Source organism: Salvelinus sp. IW2-2015, unplaced genomic scaffold (genome assembly GCF_002910315.2).
Source record: "Salvelinus sp. IW2-2015 unplaced genomic scaffold, ASM291031v2 Un_scaffold611, whole genome shotgun sequence".
NCBI classification, from domain to species: domain Eukaryota; kingdom Metazoa; phylum Chordata; class Actinopteri; order Salmoniformes; family Salmonidae; genus Salvelinus; species Salvelinus sp. IW2-2015.
Window position 1 is genome coordinate 571,205 of NW_019942584.1, and position 19,192 is coordinate 590,396.

Genomic DNA, 19,192 nt, shown 5'->3' on the forward strand with positions numbered 1-19,192 from the left:
TTCGGTGTGTTACATTCAAAGTGGCTAATATAGAATGATGTTCAATCTCGTGCTTCTGCGCTGCAGTCCCAGAGAGTTGCACATGGTCTCGGGCTACTGCGCACAAGCACGCAGGTCAGAGGGAACATTGGTGGGGACCAAAACTATTTCTTTCAATTTGAACTTATTTTTAAATAAATAAAAGTGATTTAAGCAAAGTGCAAGGGTTGCCTTTATACTTGGCCGCAACTGTATAGATTAGTGTACCTTGATGATCCTGTCACCTGTCTGTACACCCGCACGCTCCGCAGCGCCATCTAGGAATCAGAGGGGACGAGAGTCAGGAAAACACAGAACAAAAAAAGAACAGTGTATAAGATGAACAATATCCGATATACCCATTACAATACCACTGCTTGCACTACAAAAGTAATGTTGATGTACATCCTATATCATAACATATCTTACACCATAACTAGAGCCCTGAKKTTTTCCCAGACCTGTCCAGGAGAAACTCCGGGCMCCTAACCATGACAGTGGTTGTGCTGCTGAAGGGGCCCATTAGGCTACTCCTCCCCAGACAGAGCTTTAGGAGCCCAGAGAGAGTGTTCATTATGGGATAGCATTTAGAGGAATATTATAGGGTCAGGAGATAACCGAGACATATGTGGCACCAGAAATGAGTGCCCGTGCCGTCACAACATAAACACCAGTGTGGCTTTATACACAGCAGTCTGGAGCTTAGGCAACCAGGCAGAAATTCCTACCATGTCAGGGTACTGCTTTATATGTGTACTGTAATATCGCCCTGTTGCAAAGAGTATACAGGTATTTTATATCCATCTAACGTTGAAAGTGTGGGAAACAAGTCATAACAATTGACAAGAAATTTGACTGAAAGGAGTGATATAGCGTAAGCTTGTATCAATAAAGTATATAAATGCATTACTGCGTGATTGCACCTTTGGGCAGTTTATGGGATACTGAGAAGCAGCCTACACCGCTTGTGTCCACGGCAAAGACAATAGCATTCACAACTTCAAAAATGGGAGAAACATGCACATCCATAAGAGGCACACACACATTGAGAACCCGAGCTCTTCCCTTTTCTCTCTCTCTCGACACTGCTGTACATTGAGACCTGTCCCCAATGTGTGCAGCTCACTATGCATCAGCTCTAACTGCTGGCCCAGTGACAACAGAAATCAGCCTCTAATAGGGAATTCCCATCGCTCACACAGATTATATGGAAGTACATCAGAGCCTCAAACTAACATCCTGGATAGTTTGACTTTTTTTATACCAATATTTGGCTGATGGTCTGGTGCTAAAGTTTGGCCCTGAGACCGGGTACATACATAAAAATAACTATTGAGGATGAAAAGTAGCGAAGGCAAAGACCACGGCTATTTCCATTGTGGAGGTGAGTCGACCTTACCCTCCTTGACGAGCTGCACAAACACAGGGTTGTCTCCGCTCACCGTCAGCCCAAAGCCATTCTCATCTTTCTGAATGATCACACATCGCTGGACAAGCCCTTCGCAGGACAGAGAGAGAACAATGATGTCACATACAGGGCCTCAGATTCAGTTCGACGCAGGCCAGTTTGGTAGGCGAACTCAGACACACAGTAGTGTCCCCTGAAGGAGAGGTAGCAGGCCTAAAGAACAACACTGTGAACCGAGGGTGAAGGATTCAAACGAAGGCGACTACTACACTCATAGGTCACTAATGGTTATGGTCAAATAAGTGCAAGTTATTGAAATCTGTAGGCTAATCTACACACATCTGTTAGCAAGTGGAGAGTTAGAGGAAGAGTGCATGTAGAGTGTTGTGATGTCAAGGCACTGCAATCAAAACCACACAAAATCATTGAAACAAAAGGGCACGCACACTCGACCCCCCCCAACCCCGCTTGTACTGGGAGATAAGAGCAGACAGGTGTTCGGAGAGCAATACGTTAGTAATTGACTGTGATGGACAGGGTCAGTGTGTGGGAAACTGGTACTGTGTACACCTTGAGGTTTTCCAAAAGGCAGGCTGTGGAACTGTTGAGTACTGGCTGGGTCTTGTAGGGGAGAGCAATGTCCACGACATTCACACACAAACTGCTGATTCACTGTCATGACATGATTTCATGAGTGACTTAAGTCTAAGTTAGGCCTACAACTTCCCACTTTTGCCACCTGCTCAGTCCTCTAAAACAAAAACACTACTAGCTGGCCCTTAAACCTTCCTTTATTATTGTTGTGACAAAGGCATTGCCGCCAATGCAGTGTGTGTACACCCAAGCAGGTGGGGCAGTGCAGTGAGTCGTGTGGGTGGGACATTTGATCAGGGGTATAGCTGACACGGATGGGAGGGTGGGAGCAAAACGAAAGACAGAGGCTAGGCCAGGCGAGAGAGGTGAGATCCAAGCCCTGGGCTGGGGGAAGGGTTGGGGGKYGGSWGGWRSAGRGGGGGGGGGGGTCAGAGGGAGAAAGAGGGAGAGAGCGTGAGAGAAACAGCACTAGCAGTTTCAGCCAGCCTACAGGCAGGCAGCTAGCTAGCCTAGCAACACCAACCAGGAGCAGCTTACCACAGGACTCGGGCTTTCCCTCCGCTAGAACACAGTCACTCTTCTGCACCAGAACGTCTGGCCCACCAGAACGCAGGCGGGGGAGGCAGAGCAACACAACACCCACCAGAACAACAACCAGTGCAAAAAAGAAAAAAAGAGACAAATCAAAAAGAAAGCAAATAAACAATGAATGGGATGGAATGACAGGAGTGTAGCTGTCTAGCTGTCTGCGTATGAATGAAGTAGCTATCTAAAAGGCATAATGTTTGACTAAGCCTATATGTTCTAATGACACCAGTTGAAATGTAGGCCTATCACAGTGGTTAGGATTAGAACCAAATTTTAAATTTGGTTAAATTTTAAACCAAATAAAACGTCACAATACAGCGCAGAGCGTTCCACTAAACCATAGACAACATGCCTTTCTGATGGGATCGTCTAATACATGTTAACTAGTTGGTTTTAATACCATGACCTCTTCAAGGGCATAGTCAGAACTACACATTGCCCATTATTCCTTATTAGCTCTTTCAGAGTTATACAGTAAGTAACTGCCTGCTGTTCATGATCAGTAAACATCAATTGATCAAGCAATTTCAGATATGTGAGGGTAGCCTATCCATTTGGCATGTAGCTAGTTAGCTAGCTAAGCGTGCAATTTAGCTTGCTTCAGAGGTTAGGCTTTTGGAAAGAGCTCGCAAGTCCTTGTCAAGTTGTCAGTTGGACTACTGTCATCACCACTACAGATGGCAAGCAAATCAAACGATTTTTGGATATAGTTTATCCCTTGAAAGTTAGCTTGTTAATTTGCCATTTTGACATGATATTTTATTAGCTAGCTAGCCAATTTGACATGGTCCAATCAATCAATGTAGCCTACTATGTCTGTCTGCAGCAATCGTGATTAAACACTTATAAACAATGTTGAAAAGGGGATGTTAGGTAACATCGCTAGGTAGGCCTACATTGGTTGGGGGGAAAAAAGGAAATTAGGTCTACTTAGACAACATTATCAGCTAACAGTACAACGGGAAATGCGCTCTTCTGCTGCTTGACAAAGGATGGGAAATTAACCTAAACCACTCACACTTGTMAGGTATAGTTATTTTATTTCACTGAAATATCCAATTAAACGGACAATATTGAGAGATATCGTATCCTTTACGTATCTCAAAATTCAAAAAGGCACTCGCACATCTGAGCTATCTTTGTTGCAGGTGCATGGTAACAGTTGAATAAGATGAGAGAAAAAATAAGAATCCTGCACACTGCTCGACAGCATCACTGCTCTTTAATAAGCTTAAGGAATCGGCCTCGAGGTCTTCGTCAGAGCCTTCACTTATCTAAAAATAATACGATCAATTGATGTTTACTGATCATGAAAAGCATGCAGTTGCTTGCTGTATAACTCTGAGAGCTAAATGTGCGCAATTGTTTTGCATGGATAATCAGAAATTTGTCGTTCCGACTACGCTCTTCAGGAGGTGATAATACTACAACCAAATAGTTGACATTTATTTAACAATCCCTTGAACAGCACGCAGTTATCGATGGTTTTAGCAGAGCTGGGAGCCCCCTTGCCCCCCAGCAGGCAAATCGAATGCTCTGCACCTTATTATGACGTTTTATTGATGACGACCTATACGTAATTTCTTTCATGATATTTCAAGGATGCTTCACATCAAATGTAGCTAGTATCGGGGAATTTCCATGCAAAAGGACCCATGAGCACAAACATGTCTTCATAATAGCATGTCAAAATCAGGTGTCAAATGAAAGCTAAGATTAAACATTTTTGTGAAATTTAGGCATGTAGAAATTGTTCAACCATTTCCCCAACCTAAAAACAAGGAATAAGCAAAGGCTTATTGGAAAAAGGATCTAAGACAACGTCTAACAGAAAGTCTTAAAAGCTATTAGAAATACACCAAAACATAATTTTGAAATAAAGACTCCTTCCAAATAACAGCAACACTTAGGTTTAGTTTGAGAAATTATTTGCCYTCTATAAGTTTAAGATACATTGCCTTGTGCCTTAGAATTCCATTACCAAAAAAACACATATCTTTAAGATATTTCTCATTTCTTTCCCTCATGGGGGGAGGATAATGAAAGTGCACAGAAGTAACAAGGTAGACCTACAAATTAGTTAGTGTTTTWACTAATATCAAGTTTATGAAGTAATTAAAACTCTGAATTTTGTTACCGAATCGGTTACGGAAATAAAGAAAAAATCTGTAACGGAATTACTGCAAATGAATTGGATACAATAGGAAATCGTAGTAGTCACAAACCACAGTTGGGTCAACTGCTACTGTCCTCCCTTCCACTGACATACTGCTATGTTCAGCTCATAACTGCTATATTTCTCTTTCGGTCATCTGGTGGTGAAAGCAAGACTGTGAAAACAGTTTGAACAACCCCTCCCCCTCTCTGCCGCCCTCTCTCCAGTTAAMGTCACATCTTCCGGCTTTTACTGACACCTACCACTTAGCCTCTTTCCATTGCTTAAGTGCGCAGCGCCCCTCAGCACTTGCGCAATAACCCACATTTTAAAATGTAACTTTGATAAAAATCGGGAAATATTCCAAAAGTATGAAAGGCTGCTTATGTGCTGCCGGTCCTTAAAAGTTGGGGACACTAGTGTTCTTGATAACATTCATACYATTTCTAGGTTCTCTTGCCAAGCTAAGATWMTTGAATCTTTGGTAAATGTACAACTTTGTTCCATTTTATCTGAGAACTGTATTCTGAATATACAAATCAAGGTTTAGACCAGTACTATTACCGCAACCACAGTTGTAAATAAAATGGTCAATGTTTTAGATGCCAAAATCAATTGTGTTGCCTTGTTTGTGGACTTGTCAAAGGCTTTTGACACAGTTGATCATTCTATATTATTGAGTAAGTTGTCCTCAATAGGCCTGGGCACTATGTGGTTTCAGAAAAATCTCAGTAATAAAACCTATTGTGAGAGAAGGGGTCAAATCTAAACTCCTTGAAGTGAATAAAAAGKGGTACCCAAGGGTTCGATTCTGGGGCCACCATTGTTTACACTGTATATGAATAACTTTGGAAAAACTGTGAAAGATATATACATTTTTATGCTGATACAGTATTGTACTCTGTACCATCAGTAAATAATAGAAATTAAGTTGTCCAGGCCACGTTTATGTCTGTTTTAGATTACAGGGATATAATATACAGTGATTTCGGGAAAATATTTAGACCCCTTGACTTTCCACATTGTTACATCCTTATTCTAAAATGGATTAAATTAAATAAAAAGTCCTCATCGATCTATACACAATACCCCATAATGACAAAGCAAAAACAGGTTTAGACATTTTTGCAAATGTATTTAAACAGAAATATCATATTTACATAAGTATTCAGACCCTTTGCTATGAGACTCAAAATTAAGCTCAGGTTCATACTGTTTCCACTGATCATCCTTGAGATGTTTCTACAACTTGATTGGAGGCCACCTGTGGTAAATTCAAATGATTGGACATGATTTGGAAAGAAACACACCTGTCTATATAAAGTCTCACAGTGTATGACAGAGCAAAAACCAAGCCATGGGGTCGAAGGAATTGTCCGTAGAGCTCTGAGACAGGATAGTGTCGAGTCACCGATCTTGGGAAGGGTAACAAAAGATCTCTGCTGCATTGAAGGTCCCCAAGAACACAGTGGCCTCCTTCATTCTTAAAATAGAAGTTAGGAACCACCAAGACTCTTCCTAGAGCTGGCCGCCCGGCAAAACTGAGCAATCGAAGGAGACGGGCCTTGGTCAGGGAGATGACCAAGAACCCGATGGTCATTGTGACAGAGCTTCAGAGTTCCTCTATGGAGATGGGAGAACCTTCCAAAAGGACAACCATCTGTGCAGCACTCCACCAATCATGCCTTTATGGTAGAGTGACCAGGCGGAAGCCACTCCTCAGTAAAAGGAACATGACAGCCCGCTTGGAAATTGCCATAAGGCATCATCAAACCTGGCATCATCCCTACGGTAAAGCATAGTGGTGGCAGCATCCTGCTGTGGGGATGTTTTACAACGGCAGGGACTGGGRGWSTAGTCAGGATCGAGGGAAAGATGAACGAAGCAAAGTAGAGAGAGATCCTTGATGAAACCTGCTCCAGAGCGCTCAGGACCTCAGACTGTTGCAAAGGTTCACCTTCCAACAGGACAACAACCCTAAGCACACAGCCAAGACAACACGGGAATGGCTTCAAGTCTTTGAATGTYCTTGAGTGGCCCAGCCAGAGCCCGGACTTGAACCCGATCTAACATCTCTGGAGAGACCTGCAAATAGCTGTGCAGCGGCGCTCCCCATCCAACCTGACAGAGCTTTGAGAGGATCTGCAGAGAATAAATGGGAGAAACTCCCCAAATACAGATGTGCCAAGCTTGTAGCATCATACCCAAGACTCAAGGCTGTAATTGCTGCTTCAACAAAGTAGTGAGTAAAGGGTCTGAATACTTATATAAATGTATATCAGTTTTTTTTATTTCTAAAATCCTGGTTTTGCTTTGTCATTATGGGGTATTGTTTGTAGATTGATGAGGGGAAAAAACTATTTAACCAATTCTAGAATGAGGCTGTAACGTAACAAAATGTGTAAAAAGTCAAGGGGGTCTGAATTCTTTCTGAATGCACTGTACATGCATGCATGCAGCAGCAGCTTCCACAATTAAACCTCCAGATGCTGTTTTCCATTGTGCACTTAGATTAATTACTAGTGATAATTGTCKAACTCACGACTGCGTATTGTATCAAAAAGTGGATTGGGCCTCTTTGTATGTAAGAGAGCAGCGTTCCCTTTTGTTCATTTACAAAGCGCTCGGACACAAACTTCCGATGTATCTGACGACACACGTCAAGGTCAAAACAATAGAATACAATACAAGCGCACAATATTAGACTGCGCTCGAGGTTCCATGGGTGGCTTCTGATTTAGGGAGAGCTGCTTTTGCTTTTTATGCTCCACAGATGTGGAATGTGTTGCAAAGGCGGCTCATGCTTGAACGCATGCTGCCCTGAAGGCAATTTAAAACAGTGGGGAATGCTCTGTAGATTGTGTTTGTGTTTTATAATTTAGTATTTTAYTGTGTTTTGTATTGATGTGTGTTTGTATTGTGCAGGGCTCATTTGAAGAAGAGAATTGGTCTCAATTTGACACCCTGTTAAAATAAAGGCTTATATTAATACATTTACTGTAATAAGCATCCTCACCCACTGAGCACGAACGTCATCGGACATCCACAGACATTGAAAAGTAGTTGRAATTTGGTCAGTCCGCATTGGCTGGACCAAATCATGAACCAATTATAGAAGTCTATGTTCCACATGTTTAGACAGCACAGTAGAGCACAGTACAGTAATGAAAGGTAGACTACAGTACTGTACAGTAGAAACACTAGAGTACAGTATAATGTACGTTTTCTTACTCTACGTTACTGAACTCTACTGTGCTGCAGGGGTATTCAACCGTAGGGGGTCCTCAAAATATAAATTAAAAAAKAATGACATACCTACAGTAGAAAATAGAAATGTTCTTTTGAAGGGTGTTAACTTCATTTCTCAACTCCTAAAATTGAGCAAATTACACTCACTTGAGTATCTAACATAGGCTTCGAAAAAGCATCCGCTAATATGCTACTAGTGACGCAAGTGCCGCTGGCTAGCTTGACTAAACTCTTCTAATAATGACCAGGCTTGTGGAATTCAGCTCGGACTTCATTGATTAGCCTAAGGTCAATACAAAAAAAATCATTATGAAACGCTTACCTTGCACCTATGTTTGTCCTCTGCAGTTAGCTGCTGGTAAGCTTATTGACATGGCTAACCTTTGTTTAACCAGCTAAGCTGCTCTCTGCTCTAGCTTTCTAGGCAATAGCCGGCGTTAGTTTCCACTTCCTCTTCCAATTATAATGTGGGGAGGTCAAAATAATGAAAAACTATCTACAAAATCCATTCAATATAAAATGTTGATTATTACTTCTTTGCCATTATCATTCACCTTCTAACCTATGATGTGGGTCCCTGGGTCACCAGTTTGCYTGGGAGGGGGTCCCAGGGCAAGAAAAGATTGAAGACCCCTGCTGTAGTGTTCTCTAATGTGCTTTACTGTGATGTCCAAACTTGTGAAACAGAGGTCTATGATTGGTTCAGATTTGGTCTGGTCCAACCAAAACGTGGCGGAGCACATTAGAATAATAGCCAGTGTGTAGAATAATAGCCAAATATGCAAAAGGTTATTGCATATTTCTAACTATGTGTACCTATTCAGTATACATYACCATGGAGACAATTATATTCATATCCATAATTATGCATTTCTGTATAGTACAGTTCAGGGACCCATGATGTAATTGCGTAACTGTAATTCTGTAAAYAGGTGTAAATCCACTTAATTTACAGTAATTCAATAACCATAATGTTTTTTCAAATTCAAGGCTACATGTCATAGGTGACACCCCTTTCTTTCTGCAGACATCTTTGAATCTTAATTTGGAGCAGATATTGAATAAAGTTTTTGGATAACAGAGGGAGTTTTTACTGTATTTCTTTTAACTAACTTTGCATCTGCACTGTTCTTCCAGTAAAATGTGTTTTTGTGAAATGTGTAAATTGTTCGAAGTAGTCATTGTGCATAGAGTTGTATGGTTTGTTAAACTTTGAAATCAATGGTTTTATAGAGTCAGTGTAATTCCATTCRTATGGAATTGCCCATCTAGACTCATTACAACTTGTGATCAGAGACAGTGTTTTGCAAAAGTATTCATACCCTGTTGGATTTCTTCACATTTTATTGTGTTAGAAAGAGCTGAATACTTATGCAATGACTATATTTTTGTTATTTTATTCCTATTAATCTTTTTTTAAATCTTCCACTTTGACAGAGCATTTTATATAGATTGTTGACAAAAATATATATAATTAACTCAATTTTAATCCCACTTTGTAACAATAAAATGTGAAGAAATCCAAGGGGTATAAATACTTTTGCAATGCACTATATAAAAGGCGATAGCTTGTCTATGAACGCCATTTCCGAAGTGCAAAATTTAACATAATAAACCTMAATTTGTCAGAGTGATTTTATTTGAAACCTTTCTTCAACAATGTGTGTTATAAAGAGCCAACTATTTATGCATTGCTCAGTTTACTAAGCTCTAGTTAAATAATCACCTCATCAAATTTWATCTTTCTGAGATTACAGTATTTTTTTATCTACGAAAAAGATATGCCTCTGCTTGTAATGACAGACTGACAATAGAGCGTTAAAATTGTAGTATTCCATCCAAATCCAAGTAAAATCTCAAGTACACTCTGTTGTTATTGTTAACCATTAACATGCCAGTGAAAGATCATGTCTTGAGACAAGCACTGAGACAATTGACTTAAACTGCAAAAAACAGCCACTCCATTTAGAAATCATGATCGTGTTAAAGAAAGATGTTATTGAAAACTATTTTGGGATATGATCGTTAGGAAATGATGAAACACAAAAAGGCGAGCCAAAAGGTGAAATATATAGAGTAAGAGACGTGGACATGCAACAGGGGTAAAGAAAAGTCTATCAAAGTCAGATCTGAATAAAACCTCATCCAATCTCTCATCTTTTGATAATATTACTCKACTAAAGATGGAAGACATTGCTTGCTGCTTCTCTATGTAACTGTGCTTTAAGGCTGAAGGAATGAGACTAGAGTTTGGGCCTAAAAATAAGAAGAAATTCAACTGAAGTGAAACAGACAATCATTCTGAGACCAGTCTTGTGTAACCTCTTGCCGAACACGTTCAATGCGTCATTCTGAGATAAGCTGGAGGGCACGAGGATTTTATCTTTAAATCGCCCTGATTGTTTGATGAGTATCAAGAGAGCTGGTGACTAGTCATCATACCCAAACATAATTTGTGCTTTTTCTCTTATATGCCCATATTTCAATAGAGAACAAAAATGTTGGCTGGTATTTTTTCACTGGGCATTAAGGTCACCAACTAGCTTTGAGCATGTTGAATTAATAATGCATTCATTTGTGCACAATAACACTGAACAGAAGAAGTGATTGTGCACAACAAAGATCTGCTATTAAATCAGATAGAGCGAGACWTCTCGCAAGACATGGTACCCTTAAAGATTCAGAAATGCAGGTGCAGATCAGAGAAAGAAACAGTGGCTATATTTTCCACACAGTGAACATACAGCATAGCATACACCATCCCATCATGCTGATTGAACCATTCATCTGTGCGTTTACCTGTAGGGTCAAACTCATGTGAAGCGGAGACTGCCGGTTTATCACTTTTGGGTTTCTTGTCAGGGGGGTGGTCCTTACTGAGAATGCTACTGCTTCTGAAAAGAGAGAGCTTTGTAAAAAAAAACAAGGAAACATCTGAAAAATGTAAACAAAAGTTAACCTGATGAGCATTGGGAGGAGCACCACCACTCAGCTATCGAAGAACAATGTTTAATTTGTGAGCAGCTACTAGGCCTACAACACTGACAACTGTCCTTTTCTATAGGAAACATAACATACAATTTCAATGTTGCGGAGTGCCACYAATAACTGCCTTGCTGATGGGAATATCCACAAACCTGCAACAAAGAAACTCAATTGTTCACTCAATAGCCACCCCATCACCGACGAGGTGAAGAGGACATCCTATGAATCATGATAACTGTATTTGATCTGGACTGGAGTGGCTGTGCTGCTGAGTAGGTCTGTAAGAGCAAGTGAATGGGTTCTCGTTAGAGGAATGTCGTAAAGCCAGACCTCGGGCCCTGCTCTGCATACATGTTGCTGTGAAAGGCACGTTTTCTCTCCGGACTAGGCAGAGATGGGTCGTGCTAGAAGAGGCACCCCTTTGTCCCCCTCCCCTGTCTGACGCTGAACTCTGAGTGAGGAGGACCACTGTGTGTGTGTGTGTGTGTGTGTGTAGCAGGCGGGCTTCTCCTAAAGACCGCTTCATTTCCTTCATCTGGCCTGTGTGTTCTGTTGTTGGTTAGGCCTACAACATTACTTCTGTGTTGGGTAGAAACGTCAGAAACACACGTATGAAACAGCTTACCGCTTGGTTGTATGAAATGAGGTTTCTTACCTGTTTGCTTTATTGGGAAACCTGCAGGGCAAAAGAGGGGAGAGTGTCAATCATCAACATAATCCGATTCGAGNTGTGTGTGTGTGTGTGTGTGTGTGTGTGTGTGTGTGTGTGTGTGTGTGTGTGTGTGTATAGCAGGCAGGCTTCTCCTAAAGGCCGCTTAATTTCCTTAATCTGGCCTGTGTGTTCTGTTGGTGGTTTGGCCTACAACATTACGTCTGTGTTGGGTAAAAACATCAGATTCACAGGTACAAAAGCAGCTGCATGAGTCCCGTGTTGCTTAGTTGGTAGAGCATGGTGCTTGCAACGCCATGGTTGTGGGTTCAATTCCCACAGGGGACTCACTCTGGATAAGAGGGTCTTTTAAATTACTAAAATGTAAATGTATGAAATTAGGTTTCTTACCTGTTTGCTTTATTGGGAAACCTGCAGGGTAAAAAAGAGGGGAGTGTTATAATCATCATAATCCGATTCGAGCAACATCACCGAGTGACGACGACATCAGCAGACAACTCAAACAAGTACTTTGCAAGGGGACTTGGGAGCAGGAAAAACAAGACGTCTACTGAAGCGAGACTCCCGAGACTGATGCTGGTAAACATCATAATCCTGATGAAACTACACCAGCTTTCTTCAGCACAGACAGTCAAAGCTCAAAGATTAAAAGCTTTGCCAGGTCAAATTTCCTTCTTCCACCTTCTTGGATCTTTACATTTAACATTTACATTTAAGTCATTTAGCAGACGCTCTTATCCAGAGCGACTTACAAATTGGTGCATTCACCTTAACCAATTGTGTCCTTTACAGTTCAAAAACAGACCACTGTCATGATCATAAAATCTGAGTCATGCTCTGTTCGGTCTGTTGACTGGGATGCAGACTGGCTGTAGTGCCCTGCAAGGATTAGTGTTCAGTGGTAGGGTGGAAAGTAGGGTATCGATACACTGAAATATATCTAGAAAAACATTGATCGGAAGGGCTGAGACCATTCATCACAATGATTGACCTTAGAATATAGAAGGGGAAAAAAGAAGATTATATGCTGTTCATTTCAGCTCCATTACATCAGTAAGGAACCACATTCCAGGAGGTTGAGACTTCTCATGGGGAACCAACTGATGGAGGAAATGTCATTGATCTTTGCTGGCCAATGTGTGGATTAGCATTGGTAACTATGTACCAATGCTAACAAATGTAATGCTAAACTTGAATAACCCAAATGAATAGGCTAGCCCATGAAGGATGAAAAAAAATAAACAGGCCAGAGAACAGATGCATCCATATGATGTTGTTTCCCCCTCTTTTATTTTCCTTAAACAAGGGTACTGACCCACACTTGGGGAAAAGCTAACCTCACCAGCCCCGAGGCTGAAAATAGGGACAGATTCCCAGAAACATTAAGCACTGCTGGGAGAGCTCCCGTTTCCTGAGTGATAAACGCCCAGGTTGTATCACAACCGGCCGTGATTGGGAGTCCCATTGGGCGGCGCACAATTGGCCCAGAGTCGCCCGGATTTGGCCGGTGTAGGCAGCAGTCATTATAAATAAGAATTTKATCTTAACTGACTTGCCAAGTTAAATAAAAGGTTTAATAAATAAAATAAAAATGTATTTTTCTTGCCTGATTCCGTATATTTCACCCCCCCAAAAAATCCACTTTGTTTTCCCAGGTTCCCCCATGATTTTTCAGGTTTTCGCTCTCAATAGCACCTTTTTTGATCATTAACAATCCTATCAGTAGATCACTTTTGAGGTCTGGGATTTTTTTTTATCTAGCAGTGTTTTCATAGCATATATGTGATGGTAGAGTTTGCAAAACAAATACCCACTGGATTGATGCAAATAATCATGATATCATTCTGCCAGGTCTAAGCATAGGCTACTTTGTAGTTAACGTTTAACCTCTTCCAGCCGCCCATTCAAAAACACGTTGCCGATGGTTGTCACGTCAATATCTCTGCGCTACAATCACACATTTTTTCATAAAACCCCTCTTTTGATAGGTTACCATTTCTGCATTAAAGATATGAATGAAAATGGTTCATTTGACGCTGCCACAGGAAGGCACCCCTCCCCTACTCAATCTGAGAGGTTATGACCAACTGTTGATGTTCATGTCATCTTTGATAACTGTACAAAATAAAATACATTTGTCATTAGGTATTCGAGCTAAAAACTAACTGGCCAGTGAATAGATTGTGTCCCTTGCTAGCCAGTCAAAAGAGAGAGGGGTGCTGTGAAGGAAAATTGAGTGAATAGCTATTACTTCATTATCTAGTCATATCCCCTACTTAGATGTTTATCTGTGATACAGTACATTAGGAAAGTATTCTAACCCYTTCCCCTTTTCCACATTTTGTTATGTTAGACTTACACACAATACCACAATGACRAAGCAAAAACAGGTTTCGAAATGTGTGCAAATGTATTACAAATAAATTACAGAAATACCTTATTAAAATAAGTATTCAGACCCTTTGCTATGGGACTCRAAATTGAGCTCAGGTGCATCCTGTTTCCATTGATCATCCTTGAGATGTTTATACAACCTAACTGGAGTCCACCTGTGGAAATTTCATTTGATTCAACATGATTTGGAAAGGAACACACCCATCTATACGAGGTCCCACAGTTGACAGTGCATGTCAGACCAAAAACCAAGCCATGAGGTTGAAGGAATTGTCCGTAGCGCTCAAAGACAGGATTGTGTCGAGGCACAGATCTGGGGAAGGGTACCAAAACATTTCTGCAGCATTGAATGTCCCAAAGAACACAGTGGCCTCCATCATTCTTAAATGGAAGAAGTTTGGAACCACCAAGACTCCAGAGCTGGCCGCCCGGCCAAACTGAGGAATCGCGAAGGTCACGGATGATCACGCTGACAGWGCTCCAGCGTTCCTCTGTGGAGATGGGAGAGCCTTCCAGAAGGACAACCATCTCTGCAGCACTCCACCAATCAGGTCTTTATGGTAAAGTGGCCAGACGGAAACCGCTCCTCAGTAAAAGGCACATGACAGCCTGYTTGGAGTTTGCCAAAAGGCACCTAAAGGACTCTCAAACCATGAGAAACAAGATTCTCTGGTCTGATGAAACCAAGATTGAACTCTTTGGCCTGAATACCAAGCGTGACGGAGGAAACCTGGCACCATCCCTACAGTGAAGCATGGTGGTGGCAGTATCGTGCTGTGGGGATGCTTTTCAGCAGCAGGGACTTGGAGACTAGTCAGGATGGTCAAATGAATTACTTTTCAATACATTTAGTTGATTCCCTAAGTTCAAATTTTATTTATTTAAAAATGTTTTATTTAACACTTATTTTACCAGGTAAGTTGACTGAGAACACATTCTCATTTACAGCAACAACCTGGAGAATAGTTAAGGGGGGAGGGGGGATGAATGAGCCAATTGGAAGCTGGGGATGGTTAGGTGGCCATGACGCTATGAGGGCCAGATTAGGAATTTAGCCAGGACACCAGTGTTAACACCCCTACTCTTACCAAAGAGAGTCAGGACACCCGTTTAACATCCAATCCAAAAGATGGGTGATCTTTTTTCATTTTGAGACCAGAGGAAAGAGTGCCTCCTACTGGCCCTCCAATACCACTTCCAGCAGCATCTCGTGGCAAGACAGCAGTGGGATTGTTGAATTCCATTTTAATGTTTGGATTCCGTGATTCTGTCCGTGTTTTCCCTATGGCATATTTTATAGGGATCTAGTTAAGATTTAGGGTGTTCCCCCAGTCTGAGGGTACAACTTACTCTGATGACTACGGGTCTTGGAAAGAATACACTGAAATCACAGTTTTCAAACAATGAAGCCTAAAAAATAAAAATAAATACTTAGGAATGACTTGGGTAAGCTGAATATAACTCAACATAATAAATGAGGCTACCTCTTGACTAAACAAGTCTAGGCTGATTAAGTAGGCTAAATCAGTGGTACTGTCTCATAAAAGGGGTGATGGGGTACAAATACATAAGGGTAAATCCATTTTTAGATAATTGACGTTGAAGGTTAAATGCCCATTTTTTTATTAAGAAAAACATGCATTTTCAATCGATTATTAAATAGTTTTACAATCCTGCTTGTAAGCTTTTAAATAATAGCAATCTCAACCGTTTATCTTTTCCAGTGATGAACACATGGATGTCTCATGGTATGGTGGGGCATRCAAACCAGGTGAACTTTAAGCACCTTTATCTCTTGAATGTTTTGTCATTCAAGTCCAAAAAGTCACATTCTGGGCATTTCTACAATGGGAAAATGTGTATGGAAGGTCTCGTTCAAATCAAAATATGGTGCCGTCAAAAAGTGATCAAATTCAAATTGATGTACGCGTCAAGCTGACGACTGATGGTGAACTAGTAGGCTAAAGTTCCAGTTCCTCTCCATCAATACTAAAGTGAGACCAAATTYAGTAGTGTGGTTTGTCAGAGTGAATGTCGACCGTATGGGACATCTGTCTCACCAACAAGCCATATTAAATCTCTTTTCTAGCGACACTGAATCCCATTCAGCGAGGCAATGACAAGCTGAATGGCCCATTTATGAAATGTTCTCAGACTGTAATAAGTTCCAGAGACGGCTGCCTGCAACCCCCTCAAAAACGCCAGAGGAGAAATGGAAAAGTAAGCACAAACAACCTCAATGAGGTTAAACCCAGGGACTTATAATCATAGCTTGACGATGTGTTGTTCTCTCCCTCAGTGAATCATAGGAGAAATGGAAAGAAAACTAAGAGCATTTACACTCAAAATGAAATGATTCATTATGGAAATCTGGTAGCCTATATGGTACCAATATCTGCTAACTTTGAAAACCAACATTCATCATCACTGAGAACAAGTCTTTGCTAGAAGACTTCCTAAAATGCTATATAAAGATATTGGGCTSTATTTCAAGAAAGCAAGGCTCTAGCAAGGACCATTTTATTCACCAAAAGATTTAGCTGTGTGACCTGGAATTTTATATTTAGGAGCACCAGTGCACCTAGAAAATAAATAACATACTTTTTATTTTTAATCACCCAGATGATAGATGACTTCAGTGTACCGCAGCCTCTGATTGCCATGGAGAATACACTGAGCGCAGATTAATGACAGTCATTACTACCAAGAAAATGTCTTGTTGCATAAAATATTTTTAATTGTGCTCCTAAATTTATTTTAGTGTACTCCTACATTTTTCAACTTGGCCGCACATGTGTAAAAAAGTTCAGTGTAGAGCCCTGGAAAGTATTCCAAAGACAAATGTCTTGTGAACTCATGGGCCTTCTGCCTGAATGTCCCTGGATGTTTTTGCCAGGCTTCTCACTGCAGTGTGAGGCCGGCGGGCAGAGACTTCACAAAACACCCATCTATAGGTGCCCGTACTGGGACTCGCATTGGAAGAAGAGGGCAAAGTGGGAGGAATGAGAGGGAGCAGCAGAGAACAGGGTGGGGAAATGGGAGGGGMAGTAAAGGCGGGCCAGGCTTGAATACACAATTGAGGGTTTGTGTTTTCTTGGAAAACTGTGGTGGAATGGGCCAAGAGGGCCTGGATCAGGGACACCCTAAACTGAAGAGGATGCCGAAAAACAGAGCTCGTCTGTGAGGGACTTTCAACAAGAGAGGAGGGGTCAGAGSGATAGAAAACAGTGAACTGTGAGAGGAACTTGCAATGCTGTTACCCTGGTTCAGAGAAACTCCAGGTTTTCGCTTTTCCCTTGATGTAGCTACTAGTAACTGTCAGAGAGGAAGAGGCAAAACGAGAGGTTTTAATCTGCCCAAAAGCTATACACCAAGTGAGGAATTTTTGAATGGAGGTCAATGAGTGTAAAATKTATTATTTTTTATTAGTTGATTTACAACGTCAGACTTATTTGATCTATTCGAAATGTTGCAATGTTTAGGTGCCCGGCCAAACGGAGCAATCGGGAGAGAAGGGCCTTGGTCAGGGAGGTGACCAAGAACCCGATGGTCACTGACAGAGCTCAAGAGTTCCTCTATGGAAACCCGAGAACCTTCCAGAAGGACAACCATCTCTGCAGCACTCCACCAATCAGGCCTTTATGGTAGAGTGGCCAGACGGAAGCCACTCCTCAGTAAAAGGCACATGACAGCCTGCTTGGAGTTTGCCAAAAGGCCCCTAAAGAACTCTCAGACCCTGAGAAACAAGATTCTCTGGTCTGATGAAACCAAGATTGAACACTTTGGCTTGAATGCCAAGCGTCACGTCTGGAGGAAACCTGGCACCATCCCTAGAGATGACAGTTAAATAAAAAATAGGTGGCCGCATCATGCTGTGAGGATGTTTTTCAGCGGCAGGGACTGGGAGACTAGTCAGGATTGAGGAAAAGATGAACGGAGCAAAGTATAAAGAGATTCTGCTCCAGATTCTTCAGAACCTCAGACTGGGGAGAAGGTTCACCTTCCAACAGGACAACGACACTAAGCTCACAGTCAAGACAACGCAGGGTGGCTAAGGGACAGGTCTCTGAATGTCCTTGAGTGGCCCAGCCAGAGCCCGGACTTGAACCCAATCTGGAAATAGCTGTGCAGCGATGCTCCCCATCCAACCTGACAGAGCTTGAGAGGATCTGCAGCGAGGAACGTTAGAAACTCCCCAAATACAGGTATGCCAAGCTTGTAGTGTCACACCCAAGAAGACTCAAGGCTGTAATCRCTGCTAAAGTTGAAGTTCAACATAGCACTGATTAAAGGGTCTGAATACTTATGGAAATGTGATATTTTTAAGGAATTAGCTAAAATTTCTAAAAACCTCTTTTCGCTTTGTCATTATGGGGTATTGTGTGTAGATTGATGAGGATTTATTTATTTTGTTAATCCATTTTTAATCAAAGGCTGTAATGTAACAAAACATGGAAAAAGTCAAGGGGTAAGAATATTTTCCGAACACACTGTAAGTGGACGCACGTGGCATTTCGGCAACTTACCCAAAACCAACTTTATATTAAAGTGCCTGTTGTCATAGGGATCGATAGAGGACTCATCATGGATATAACCTGTTTTAGCGTGGACATTTCCATTGAGGGCTTCCACTATTTTAAAGTAGTCATCTCAGTGGGGATTCCTATGAGTTGGGTGCAATCAGCCAATGAGGAAGAAAAAAAGACTACTTTAAAATAAGTGATAGCTTCAATGATGCTGCCCATGCTKTCAGAGACTATAAAATGGTACAGATACAAAGATTAGTTCTCTTTTCATCTCTATGGCCTGTTCACACACRTATCTGCCCACTCATTGGCTAGAATGGTCCCACCTGATCTCGCATCCTCACGACTGCCTTTCATCTTTAAAACATGTATTTCCATTGTTAAGAGTGATCACTTGAATATCTTGTTAATATAATTGAGCACCTTTGATACAGTCTTACCAATAAACAACTAACTGTAGTAACRGAGTTATGCTAAAAACACAAACGTCTCCAGTTTTGAACCTTTCAGCGTAACACTAGGGGTGTAACGGTACAAGTATACGTACCTAACCGTTTGGTACAGGAACCCCGGTTCAGTCAGCACTGTGAATCTGAATGAATACA

General features: G+C 41.4%; 1 protein-coding gene across 1 annotated transcript in view; it reads right to left on the reverse strand.

The window, feature by feature from the left end:
* The window catches only part of LOC112068629 (rho guanine nucleotide exchange factor 12), a 72,898-nt gene that overhangs the window by 26,470 nt on the left and 27,236 nt on the right, over positions 1–19,192 (reverse strand). The window contains 5 exon segments of the mRNA XM_070438231.1: positions 247–296; positions 1,418–1,516; positions 2,558–2,614; positions 10,812–10,906; positions 11,653–11,673. Of these exon segments, the coding sequence (XP_070294332.1) occupies positions 247–296; positions 1,418–1,516; positions 2,558–2,614; positions 10,812–10,906; positions 11,653–11,673 (322 nt within the window).